Genomic DNA, 12,953 nt, shown 5'->3' with positions numbered 1-12,953 from the left:
ATCTCTCATCTCAAATCCATCTCATTTTATTTAATGTAGCCTCATGTGATCGGTAGCCACCATATAGGACAGCTCAGGGCTAGAATTCCATGCCTGACGTTCAGATCATCTACCAAATTCTAACATCGAATAGTTGGAACTCTATACTTCTAACTCGGAGGTTCTGGTGTGACATTCTAACATCCTGAGCTTCAGTAGTTTGTGACTAACATCATAGGATTCTTTGGGTCAAATAGCCCATGATTCCAACATTCTGAGAGTCTGTGATTCCAACAATTTAGCGCTCAGAGTCTTTGACCTAGATCAGGTGCCAGCAAACTCCAAGCCTGTGGGCCAAATCTGGCCCACTGTTTGTTTTTGTGAATAAAGTTTTATTGCAACACAGCCACGCCATTCAGTCTATGGCTGCTTTCATTCCACCAGAGAACAGGAGTGACCTCCTGACCAGCAAAAATGAAAATCTTTACTCTCTGTTCCTTCACTGAAAAAGTTTACTGACTCTTGATCTAGATATTCAAAGAGTCTAAGATGGTTGGTGGTTTTATAGAAGTTTTTTAATTGTTGTACTTTATAATTTACATGTTACTGGTACTCTTTTCCATGCATCAAATATCATGTAATAATATGCATCGTTCAGAAGAGACTGATTTCCACTCACCCTTTCAGGGGTCTAGAATTCCATTAGGCTGAACTCTATGAAATTGCCAGACTCCATCCTGATTTGGGGTGAGGTGGTATAACAGTTTGTTTTCTTATCACTTTTAAAAAATTGTAAGATATGCATAATGTAAATTTCACCATTAGTAGCATTTAGTATATTCACAATATTGTGCAACTGTCACCTCAAAGTATCAAGTTCCAGAACATTTTCATCACCTGGAAAGAAAAACAGCATTCTCGTTAAGCAGTTACACCCCATCCATGTCCTGTTCCCCTCAGGCCCTGGCAATCACTAATCTGCTTTCTGTTGCCACAGTTGCTGGAATGCAACCAATTTTGATTCACAAAAACGGCAATTTCATATGGGTTAACTTAATAATTGTGTTCATTGTCAGGTTCTCCCAGAGTTGAGGGACGGGTACTCCGCATCGCACAGGGTGTCTGTAAAAGGACTCCCACTCCCCAAACAGCCACTTCTTTTTATAACAGCTGTGTTCCTGCCCTGTTCACAGCATCCCCCAGACCCCCAGGTAAGAGCCCCCAACTCTAGAGACACCAGAAAACCTTAGCTTCCCAGAATCCGAGAAATGTACGCTGGAGGCTCCATAGCTGAGGACTTTTAAGGTCTAAGAAACACACTCCTGGAAACTCAAGATCAGAGAAGAGTTCGAACTGACAAAAGACAATGCCCACCCTGGGCTTCTCTCGTGTTTGTCTCTCTTTGACCAGGGCGGGTTCCCACGGGGGCCCGGGGCTGGCGGGATGTGTGGGAGGAGGAGGGTCCGCCCCCAGAACGTGGTGGGACGGGTCAGAGGACATGTTTGCCTTTGCTGAGATCTGGGACCAAGTTCAGCCAAGACAGGGTCACCCAGAGATGCCCCGGTTCCCACTGTGATTGCCAGTCTCTTTAGATTTCTTTCTTTTTTTTTTTTTAATTGAAGTATAGTCAGTTTACAATGTTGTGTTAGTTTCTCATGTACGGCATAGTGATTCAGTTAGATATATACATACATATATTCCTTTTCATATTCCTTTTAATTATAGGTATTACAAGATATTGAACATAGTTCTCTGTGCTGAACAGTAAGACCTTGTTGTTTATCTATTTTTAAGTCCCAGTCTCTTGACACATAAACAACTTCCTCTAACAGTGCGAGTTTATTCTCTAAATTAAACAACAAAAGAAATGTATAAATGGGTCCCCCAACCACTAAAGCACACGTAGAAAAGTGCAAACACCCCAAACTGCTGAATAAAGGGTTCCGAAGTTGGAGTAAACAGCCACTTCCTCTTGCCCAGTCTGCATTCCTCAAATGTAAATTTTAGGAATTGATATCATATGCTTTTTCTGGTTGCTATTTAACAAACATGGACAGAGCATATTCTGTGTGCCAGGCACTTTTAAATCTCTTCACCCATCAGCTAAGGCTCACAGCTAAAATGCCCACTTCACAGATGAGAAAGTTGAGGCTCAGAAGGATTGAGGCCCAGAAACTCATCAACAGGGGGACTTGGAATTTGTACCTTATCGCTGTAGCTCTCAAATTCACATCTTCAGCCTCTGTGCTGGGCTGGGAGGGAGGTTAGGAACCGCTATGCTCAGTGTCCGTTCTGTTTTAAAGAGAGAAAACAGAGGCCCATGGAGGAGATAGGACGTGTCTGTGTTTTGTCTGCCTCTGAAGCCTCAGGCCCTGAGCTGGACGGCCTGGGTCTTTTGGTGGAGGCTGTGACTCTGAGCTGTTTCCCTAAGAACCTGGGAGGTGGGAGGCTCTGTGGAGGGCGGAAGGAGGGGCTGGGCACACAGCTGGAGCCTGGGGCGGGGGTGGGGGCAGAAGGCAGTGGGGGTTTGGTGAGGAAGACCTCAGAGGGCCCCGCGGGGACAGTGAGTCCAGGCCAAGACCCCCAGGCCTCGAAGGTCAAACCACACGTAAGGCTGGCTTCCAGGAAGCCGGTGACATTGAGACTGTGGTTAGGGACACTGGGTCAGCTCTCTACACACCCATTCCCTCTCTGGCCTTCCCTGCTGCCTGGTAATTTGGGGATATGTGAGTCATGGAAAGAGTACAGTACACACACACCCTGGGAGGAGGAAAAGGCCATTCCTGTTTTTCCCTGGTTATGAGGATTGCCTGGGGCCTGTGAGGTGGCAGTGCCCAGCTGAGTCCCAGGAGGACCCTGGCAAATAAGACCAACTTGCAGAAATTCACCAGCTGCCAGACGCCGGGGAGAGACCTCAGACCTTCCAGGTCCTGGCTGTGGGCCTGGATCGTGCTCCCAAAAGGCATTTGGCTAACCTGGGGACCATCCTGCAAGAGACGGTAAGGATGGAGGAAAGGGAGGGAGGGAAAGATGGAGGCAGAGAGGGCGCATTTCATAATCCTGGCTTTTCAGACTCATTATTTTCAGAATCCGGGAATCAGAACTAGAATTTGAGGAGTGGAATCTTACCATCATCACTCTGGAATCCACATCAGAATCTCAGACCCTTGGAATTTACTCAGGCAGCCCAACAGAAAGCCTTTTGTCAAAGCATCCACAAATATCCACATACTCAGGTATATAGGAAATCCCCTTCCCAAACCTACGGGGACTCTGGTAGCTTCTGGGAAATCCACCAAACATGCCCTTCATTCAACTCAGCGATTCGCCTTAAGAAAGATCCTTTAACTTTATTTTCACATGTAACATACACACAGAAAATTGTACATGTGAGAACTGGGCAGTTATGCATATCTGCATGGTCTTCCCTCCACCCATCACACCCCACCCCCACATAGAACTTTTCCTAACTTCTGAACTTGATGGGAAAGGGATTCAGTAAATTCTCTGTGTGTCTGCCTCTCTCTCCTCAATATTATATTTATGAAGTCCATCCACATTCTCCTGTGTGGTTTGTTCATTCCCATGGTTAGAGAACATTCCACGATGTGTTTACACATTCTCCAGTGAGTGAAAATTTGGACGGTTTACATCTTGGGCTGCTGTGAACATTCTGGTACATACATGTCTTTTAGTCAGCATTTGCGTGCTTCTTTGGGAAAGGGGCAAGGTATCATATGATCAGTTTCAGTAGATGCTGCCCCACGGTATCCCAGAGCAGAAGTTCCAGCCAGACTGGCTGATACACAGACACATGTGTGAGTTCACACAGGGGTGCTTGTGATCTCAAGGAACTGGAAGAAATCTAAGTGACCCCTTTGTGTCTCTGTGCCTCAGTTTCCCTCTTCATTCTTTTATTCACCAAATAAATATTAACTAAGAACCTGCTGACTGCCGGGGAAATGGGCATAATGATGGTACTTACCTCCTAGGGTTGTTCTAAGGGGTATGCCTGGTACCTAATAGGCACTTGATAAATGCCATCTATTATTTGAATTCTTACAGAATAATAATAATGGTAATTATATTGTATCTAAATAAGTATAATTTATTTGGTATACCAAATAATAATGATATCATAATGTTACTCATGAGGATCATTAAATGTCTTTTAGTCCGAGGCTGGTTAATAAGTATGACACGCCCAGCCAGTGGAGTGACTTCGAAGCTATTATGAAGAAAGGAGCCCGCGCATGTCCAGATGGGGAAACAGATCTAAGGAACATTCAATGGAAAAGATTAAGAGATGGCACAGCGGGTGTTGAACGTTCCCTTTTCTGCTTAATATATTGAAAGGGAAATACCATAGACTGAGTTGCTTACACACAGAAAGCTCAGATTTGAAAGGAAGAATTGCGAAGGGTGGGGTCTCAGGGTGAGAGGAGAGGGTGGCCTGGATCTCAATACCAGCGGCTAACACATCTTAGATATGCTGGCTGTGGACCAGGCACTGTGTTCAGTAATTCATGCCTGTTAACGTGATGAACTCTCATAACACTCTCTAGGGTAAATATGTTATTCTCCTTTTGCAGATGAGGAAGCTGAGGCACAGAGAGGTCAAGTGACTTGCCCAAGGCCACACAGCTCGTGAGCATTTGAATTTTTTTTTAATTGTATTTTTAATTGAAGTGTAGTTGATTTACCATGTTAGTTTCAGGTGTACAGTGAAGTGGTTCAGTTATAATATACATACATACATATATTTTCAGATTCTTTTTTTTGAGAGGAAGTTGCCATAATTATTTACTTATTCCATCATCCTAACCATTAAAAAATTTTTATTTATTATTGATTTGGTGGGGGAGGTAATTAGGTATTTATTTATTTATATGGTACTGGGGATTGAACCCAGTTAAGCATGCGCTCAACCACTGAGCTATACCCTCCCCACCCCAAATTCTTTCCCAATGTAGCTTATTACAGCCTGAATGTGTTTCACTCTAGTGATGAAAATAATGTGAAAGCAGAGGGTCAAGCTCCAAACATACACACACACACACAAAGTGGCTTGGCTTTTTAGCAGCTGATTGGCAGGGGTGACTGCGCAGGGGAGTGTGCCCCAACTTCCCCTCTGTCTTTCCTGTTGGATCATCTCCAGCTGGAGCTCTGGGCAGGGCCAGTCAGCCCATAAGAATCAGCAGAGCCGCAGGCTCAGGTCACTGTGACATCATGCAAGACAGCTTACCTTGTCTCCCGTAGCCCTTGCTTCTGTGCCATGTGCTTTATACGTACTGACTCTTCAAGGCCTCCCCAAACCGGTGAGGTAGGTTCATCTCGGTGACTCGTTTCCCAGACCAGGAGACAGAGAGAGAGCCAACTGAAACTGCTCATCCGGAGTCACAGAGCCCGGGTCTGCTCAGGGACACTGGCCATCCTGCTTTGCAGTTTGCCTGAACCTAAGATTTTGGGATAATGATATTTTAGGGCCTGGAGTTTCAGAGTGGGACCAACACAGTTTGACCCTCAGCTCAGTTACTTGCTTAGCTGAGTGATATTCGGTAAGTGACTTAACAGCTCTGTGCCTCAGTTTTCTCATCTGCAGAATGGGTATAATAATAGTGTGAAAATCAGAGGGTTGTTATAAGGACTAAACAATATGGCATTTAAAAGTGCTTGGAGCAATGCCCGGCACATAACGTAAAGTACTCAACAGATGGTGCCTAATAATAATAATAATAATAATAATAATAATAATAATAATAGTTATGATTATTATTGCTATGATAGACAATGCAACTTATCAGCACCATCCCATGGCTCCCATTTTGCACAGAATAAAAGATAAAGAATTTACAGTGCCCGCGTGACCGCTGCTATCTCTCTGTTCTAACCTCCCCCCCACCCCATCTACTCCACTCTAGCCGTGCTGGCTTCCTCTCTGTGCCTTGAACACAACCATCATGTTACTGCCCCCAGGGCCTTTATTCTGGCTGTTTCCTCTTCCCCCAGAGCCCCACACGGCTCCCTCCTTCACCTCCTTTCCAGCTTTGCCTAGATGTCACCTTCTCAGAGAATTCCTCCCTGACCCCTCATTTAAAATTCCAACATAGGAAATTAAAAGTTCCCTGTGTGAGTGTGTTTTTCCTTCTGTTTGCCATGGCATTGATCGCCTTCTAAAATACAGTGTGTTTTACTTACTGGTTACTTTTCTATCTGACTCTTCCCATCAGAAATTTGGCTCCGGAGGGAAAGAGGATTCTGTCTGTCTTGTCTCCTGCTGTGCATCTAGTAACAGAACAGGTACTTGGGAGTTGTGCCAAATATATGAATGAATGAGTGAACGAATGAATGGTAGAGAATTCAAAATTTTATTCCTCCTGTTTTTCTTAATTGTCATTACTTTAAAAAATGGCTCTAGCAGGATCCTAGAAATATTCCGTTTCTCAATCTGGGTGCCAGTGACACAGATGTGTTCAGCTGAAACCCAGCGAGCGTACCTGTGTGATGCATAGACTTAGCTGTCTGCACGTTTTCCTATGATCTAGTTTATGTTAAAAAAAAAGATGATGAAATTGACCCAGAGGTACATTTTTATTGCATCAAGATTCAAAAATACAGCTGAAGAAGAATCAAGAAAAACACTTTTGCTGTGAAGACATATTAACCTTTTCCCATCTTGACAGTTGTTGAGACTCCAATATTTTAAATTCTAGGATTCTAGGTTGCTAATGGACTAGAGTTCTAATATTTCAATGGTCTAGAACTTCACCCTCCAAGGGAGTCACTAGCCACGTGTAGCTATTTAAATCAATTAAAATTAAGCACAGCTGGAAATTTAGTTTTTCAGTTGCACTGGCCCCATTTCAAATGTTCACTAGCCACATGTGGCTGGCAGCTACCTTACTGGGCAGCAGATGTGGAATATTTCCATCAGCACTGAAAGTTCTATTGGACAGGGCAGCCCTAGATTTCTAAACAACAAATGGCTAGGATTCTCACAGTTTCATATTTTGGAATTCCAAGATTTTCAGTGTGCTAGTGTTCTAACATTGTAGTATTCTAGAATTTCAGGATTCTAATAAGTGGGAACCCTAACACTGTAATATTCTAGAATTCCAATATTCTAATGCACTGGAGTTCTAATGTCTTATCCTGGTTTCCAAGATGGTAATAATGGACTAAGGTTCCTACACCCTAGGATTCCAACAGTCTGAGAATTTCCGTCTCTCAGGTTTCATGCCATTTCTCTCCTGCCCAGGTGTCTGGGGCCTGGATGGAGAACACGTCTCTTACCAACGAGTATGGGGATTATGGCGAGATTCCGGATCTCCCTGTGGACTGTGTTGATGGCGCCTGCATCTCCATCGACCCCTTCCAGGCGGCCCCGCTCTTGCTGTATGCTGCGGTCTTCCTGGTGGGGGTGCCCGGCAATGCCATGGTGGCCTGGGTGACCCGGAAGGAGGCCCGCCAGAGGGTCGGTGCCACCTGGTTCCTCCACCTGGCTGTCGCGGACCTGCTCTGCTGTCTGTCTCTCCCCATCCTGGCGGTGCCCATCGCCCACCAGGGCCGCTGGCTGTACGGGTCCGTGGGCTGTCGCACCCTGCCCTCTGCCATCCTGCTCTCCATGTACGCCAGTGTCCTCCTCCTGGCTGCTCTCAGTGCTGACCTCTGCCTGCTGGCCTTCAGGCCCAGCTGGGGGGGTGCGGCGCGGCGGGCGTGCCGGGTGCGGGGAGCCTGTGCGGCAGCCTGGGTGCTGGCCTTGCTGCTCACTGTGCCCTCGGCCATCTACCGCCGGCTGCGCCAGGAGCATTTCCCACCCCAGATGGAGTGTGTGGTGGACTACGGCGGCTCAGCCATGGCGGAGAACTCAGTGACTGCCAGCCGGCTTATTTTTGGCTTCCTGGGGCCTCTGATGGTCGTGGCCAGCTGCCACAGTGCCCTCCTGTGCCGTGCGGCCCAATGCCGATGGCCACTGGGCACAGCTGTTGTGGTGGGGTTTTTTGTCTGCTGGGCCCCCTACCACATGCTGGGGCTGGTTCTCACTGTGGCTGCCCCACACTCTGCGCTCCTGGCCGGGGCCCTGCGTGCTGAACCCTTGATCACTGGGCCTTGCCCTTGCTCACAGCTGCCTCAATCCCATGCTCTTCTTGTATTTTGGGCGGGCTCAGCTCCGACGGTCACTGCCAGCTGCATGTGGCTGGGCCCTGAAGGAGTCAGAGAGCAAGGATGAAAGTGTGGTCAGCAAGAAATCCACCAGCCATGACCTGGTCTCAGAAATGGAGGTGTAGGCTAAAGGGAAACGGGTCTGGATCCTCCTATCCCATTTCACAAAACTGACTTCAGGCATAGCTGGATCCAGGGGCTCAATGATATTGTCATATAGTTCTTTATTCATTCAGCAAACATTCATTATGCACCAGCTATGTGAAAGGCCCTATTATAGACACTGGGGATGTAGTAGTGACCAAAACAGACACAAATCCCTGCCCTCAGAGAGCTGACATTTTAGTGGAGGAAGACAGATAATAAGAAATAAAGAAACACAGAATATGTCAAGTGATAATAAATGCTAAGAAACCTAAATGGGATAAAGAGGGCTGAATGGGGCAGGGATATAGGTCATCCAGGCAAGGCCCCTTGGGAAAGATACTATTTGAACCAAGACTTGAAGAAGGGAGGGAGGAGTCATGCTTAAACTGGAAGAAAAGCATTCCAGGCAGAGGGAACAGCAAGTGCAAAGGCCCTGGGGCAGAATTTGCTTGGCATATTCCAGAAACAGTGAAGTGGCCAGTGTGGATGGAGCAGAGTGAGTAAGAGGGAGAGTGGGGTAAGATGAAGGGAGAGAGAGTGTTGGGGGCAGACTTTGAAAACCTTGTAGGTCACAGCAGGTGTTTGGGGATCCTTGGGAGGATTCTGAGCTATCATTAGCTGATAAAACAAAGAACACTCAATTAAATTTGAGTTTCAGATCAACAACCACCACCAACATTTTAGCATGAGTATGGCCCATGCAATATTTGAGACATTTTTATACTAAAATGATTTGTTTATTTGAAATTCAAGTTTAACTGAGCATTCTGCAATTTTTTCCCCCTTCAATCAGACAAGCCTATTCTGAACAGAGGAATGCCTTGATTTGACTTGGATTTTGATAGGATCCCTTTGGTTGCTGGTGGAGACTGGACTATGGAGGAGGGGGAGGAAAGTTAGGAGCCACTGCAGGTATGAGGAGGCTACTGCAATAGTCCAAGCAAGAGGTGGTGGTGACTTGGATAAGGATAGCAGCAGAGATGGAGAGAGGTTGACAACTTGTGAATCTATTTTGAAGGCAAGCCTATGTCCAAGCCCCTCAGCTTGGTATTTGAGGCTTATTTCCACCACTGAGTATGCCTACATTCTAGCTGCTCAGACCCTGGAGGAGACAGAATAGAACAGTGGCCCCTAGTAAGGTCCACATCCTAATGCCTTGAACCTGTGAATACATGACCTTATTTGGCAAAAGGAACTTTGCAAGTGTGCTTATGCAAAGGCTCTTGAGTCATGGAGAGTATCCTAGGTTACCTGGGTGAGCCAGTGTAATCACAAGGGTCTTGACAAGAGGGAGGCAGGACGCTGAGTCAGTAGGAGATAAGACAATGGAAGCAGACGTCAGAGTGATGTGAGGAGCCACAAGCCAAGGAATGCAGGCAGCCTCCAGAGGCTGCAAAGGCAAGAAAATAGATTTTTTTTGAAGCCCCTCAGACATAACGCAGACTTGCTGACACCTTGATATTAGACATCTGACCTCCATAATTTTAATAGAATCAATTTGTGTTAAGTCACTAAGTTTGTGGTAACTCGTTATAGCAGCTACAGAAAACGAATACAGATCCTCTGGGCTGGATTATTTTCATGCTGCTGGGCCTTCGCTCAAGCTGATGCCACTGCCTGGAATGCCCTTCAGATCTAAGCTGTCCAATCTGGTAATCACTAGCTGTCTGTGGCTATGCAAATTCAAATGAATTCAAATTAAAAATTTCATTCCTTAGTTGCACAGGCCACGGTTCAAATGCTCAATAACCACGTGTGGCTGGTGGCTACCATATCGGGCAGTGCAGATACAGAACATTTCCAGCATTGCAAAAAGTTCTATTAGACAGTCTATTAGACGGGATAGCTCTAGAATCTCCTTTGCTCTGATCTTTTAAGTCACGCAGTAGTGCCACCTGCATGCAGAGTCATTAATCCAGGACAGCACTTTACATATAGTTTTTCCTTTAAGGTAATTCTTCCAACAACCCTGGCAGGCAGAGGGAGATGCTTCATTTCATAAGCCGAGGCACAGGGACCAGAGGTTATCTGCCTAAGATCACACAGCAAGAAAATTACAGAGCTGAGATTTGATCCCACGTTTACCTGATTCCAGTGCCCATGCTTTTGATCCCCAAATTTTCCTTCAATGCCTTGTTCAAATTACATTTCTTTCAGGGAGCCCTCCCTGATTCATTCCCTTCCCAGGGACGAAGTAGTGTTCTCCGAGTTTCTGGAACACAAATTCTCAGCTAAACTGTAAATTCCCCAAGGGTAAAATCTGGGCCATTTTTAACTTCTGACTCTCCTCCATCCATCCCAGGCCTTAGAAAGAGCCAAACTATTCTGTCTGCACTGTGTTTTCTTCCAACTAGACTGTGAGCTCCTCAATGGTGGGGATCTCTTTCTGGCTATCTATTTTTTCTTTATCTAATACAAGGACACATAGTAGATCCTCAACAATACATATTTAATTTTTTGATATTTTATTCAGAATTCTCATGCTTGAATCATTGTGCCCAAGATTGCCTTGTAGAATGAATTATGTCCTGGGACAATTTATATAGCTTCATGAAAAGTTGGGAGAAATCCTGCTTTTAATCCACTGGGGCCAGGTGTTATTTAGAAGATTCTTTGATACGTTTATAAAAAGTTCCTTGTGTTTGTTGAAAAGTATTTTCATTTTTTATTGCATCAGCCTTACTTTTTGTTAAGAATGAATTTCATGAGCGCTCTCAAATCTATTTGTGTAGAAATTTACATAGAAGTTCCTTGATCATTAAAAACAATCTTGCTTTGTGTTTGTTATAACTTCCTCTTTTTGTTCTTAAGTTTGTTCTTTTGTTTTTGTTTATTTTTTAGCATGAATATATCGATTTCCTTGAGTTTCCAAAGAATCAGGTCTTAAAGATATTTTTCCAAGAACTAGTTTCAACTTTGCTACTCAATCCTAGCATTGGTAGTTTTTGGTTTTCTTTCTGACTTCATATTTGTTGTTTACTTCCTCCCAGTTTCCCTTTTTTTTTTAAAAAAAAGTAGTTCTCTTTTGCAAAGTTTAAGCAGACGTTAATCAATCTCTTCCCCTTTTTCTTTTGATGATATATGAATTGGCCTCTCTGTGTTCCCAAATGTTTGATAACTGCATGCAACTTCCCACTTGACATCTCAACTCAAAGTACGAAATATAACTCAAAATGCTTAAAACGAACTCTGAATTTTCTCTCTCAGATCCTCCTCCGGCATCTTCCCCATCTCAGTTGATGGCAACTCCGTATGTCCAGGTGCTCAGGCCAAGAATTTGGGGTCATCCTTTCTACCTCTCTTTCTCTCATATTCCATGGTCAATCTGTCAGTCAATCCCTGCAGGTTCTACCTCAAAAGACCCATCTTCTCTGCTGTCATCGCAGTCCAGCAGCCCATTGCAGCTGTCACCTACTGCAGCCGCCTCCACCCTGGTCCCCTTTTCTCATCTAGATTGCCTGTAGTCTGTTCCCCACATGGGAGCCAGAGGATTCTGTTAAAAGCAAAATCAGCTGGAACTCTGCCTGTGGATCCCACCTCACTCAGATTAGAAGCCAGAGTCCTCACTATGGTGTGTAAGATCTCTCCTTCTCTCCACCTCATTCCCTACTATTCCCCCATCCCTTATCCAGCCACACAAGCCCGCCTGCAGGCCCCTGAACCCACTAAGTTTTTGGCCATTTCAGTCTTTGCCTCTGCTGTTTCCTCTACCTAGAATACTCACCCAGAGGGGATCCCATGGCTTGCAACCCCACTTTTTTCAACTCTTGGCTCAAATGCTGTTTTCTGGGAAATGTCTTCTCTGACCATCCCTGGACCAAAAGCATCACTCTTTACCCCTTCCCTGCTTTGTTTTTCTCCAAAGGGCATGCAGTTATGCTTGGTGTTCTATTTATTTTAATAATATATCCGTCTGCCGCACCAAAATAGGAGCTCCACTTTGTTTTGTTCATTTCTGTATCCTCAGTGCCTTGAACTGACTCTAGAACTGAAGGCTGTACCTTCTTAATGGCAATGTCATCCTAAGGAAAAAGGAGAATGACAGAAAGGATATAAAAATAAAAATGAAAGATCTAACATTTATCGAGTGCCTATAGGTACACTAGTGAAAATAGTTTCTGTACCTTATGTAGACTTTTTCATGTATTTTTTGCAACAATCTTGAAGAGTAGGTATTATCCTCATGTTGTAAGTAGGAAAACAGGTTCAGTGCCACAGTGACTGGCCCGTCTAGGACGAAAGAGAACTCACTTTCCTCCTTCATTGAGTCATTCATTCAGCAAACATTTACAGACTATCTAATCCCTGTAGTGGATGCTGGAGAACAGGACTTGCAAGACAGAAATGGCCCCTGCCCTCAGGGAGCTGGGGAGTTGATTTGTATTATTTATAAGTGAATTCATAAGGTGAAATATACATTAATAGAATTATGCATTAATAATTATGAATTATAATAAATAAACCAAGGGGAATGTTTTGATAGTGTCTGGGCCCCGGCCAGCTCCCTCGTTGGGCTAAAACCCCGGGGTCCTCGCGATTCCAGGGTGCAAGTGGCTGTTCAGGTACAAGGTAGAGCAAGTCTCCATCGTCACGACTCCACAAGCCTCTAGAGGGCGCTGTCACCCGAGGCTCCGCTCGAAGCGAGAAGAGGCCTGAGAGTGCTG

General features: G+C 45.0%; 1 protein-coding gene across 1 annotated transcript; it reads left to right on the top strand.

Moving 5' to 3' along the window:
* Nucleotides 1-2,809: 2,809 nt before the first annotated feature.
* On the top strand, nucleotides 2,810-11,409 carry C5AR2 (complement component 5a receptor 2). The gene is given in 6 exon segments (XM_032485685.1): nucleotides 2,810-2,978; nucleotides 3,067-3,215; nucleotides 4,572-4,626; nucleotides 6,210-6,279; nucleotides 7,238-8,080; nucleotides 8,082-11,409. Coding segments are annotated over 2 exon segments (1,014 nt in total). The 5' UTR covers nucleotides 2,810-2,978; nucleotides 3,067-3,215; nucleotides 4,572-4,626; nucleotides 6,210-6,279; nucleotides 7,238-7,252; the 3' UTR covers nucleotides 8,268-11,409.
* The last annotated feature ends 1,544 nt before the right edge of the window (nucleotides 11,410-12,953 follow it).

This window comes from Camelus ferus, chromosome 9, assembly GCF_009834535.1.
Source record: "Camelus ferus isolate YT-003-E chromosome 9, BCGSAC_Cfer_1.0, whole genome shotgun sequence".
Taxonomy (NCBI): domain Eukaryota; kingdom Metazoa; phylum Chordata; class Mammalia; order Artiodactyla; family Camelidae; genus Camelus; species Camelus ferus.
Note: the sequence above shows the minus strand (reverse complement) of the source record. Positions and strands in the feature narration are given on the sequence as shown.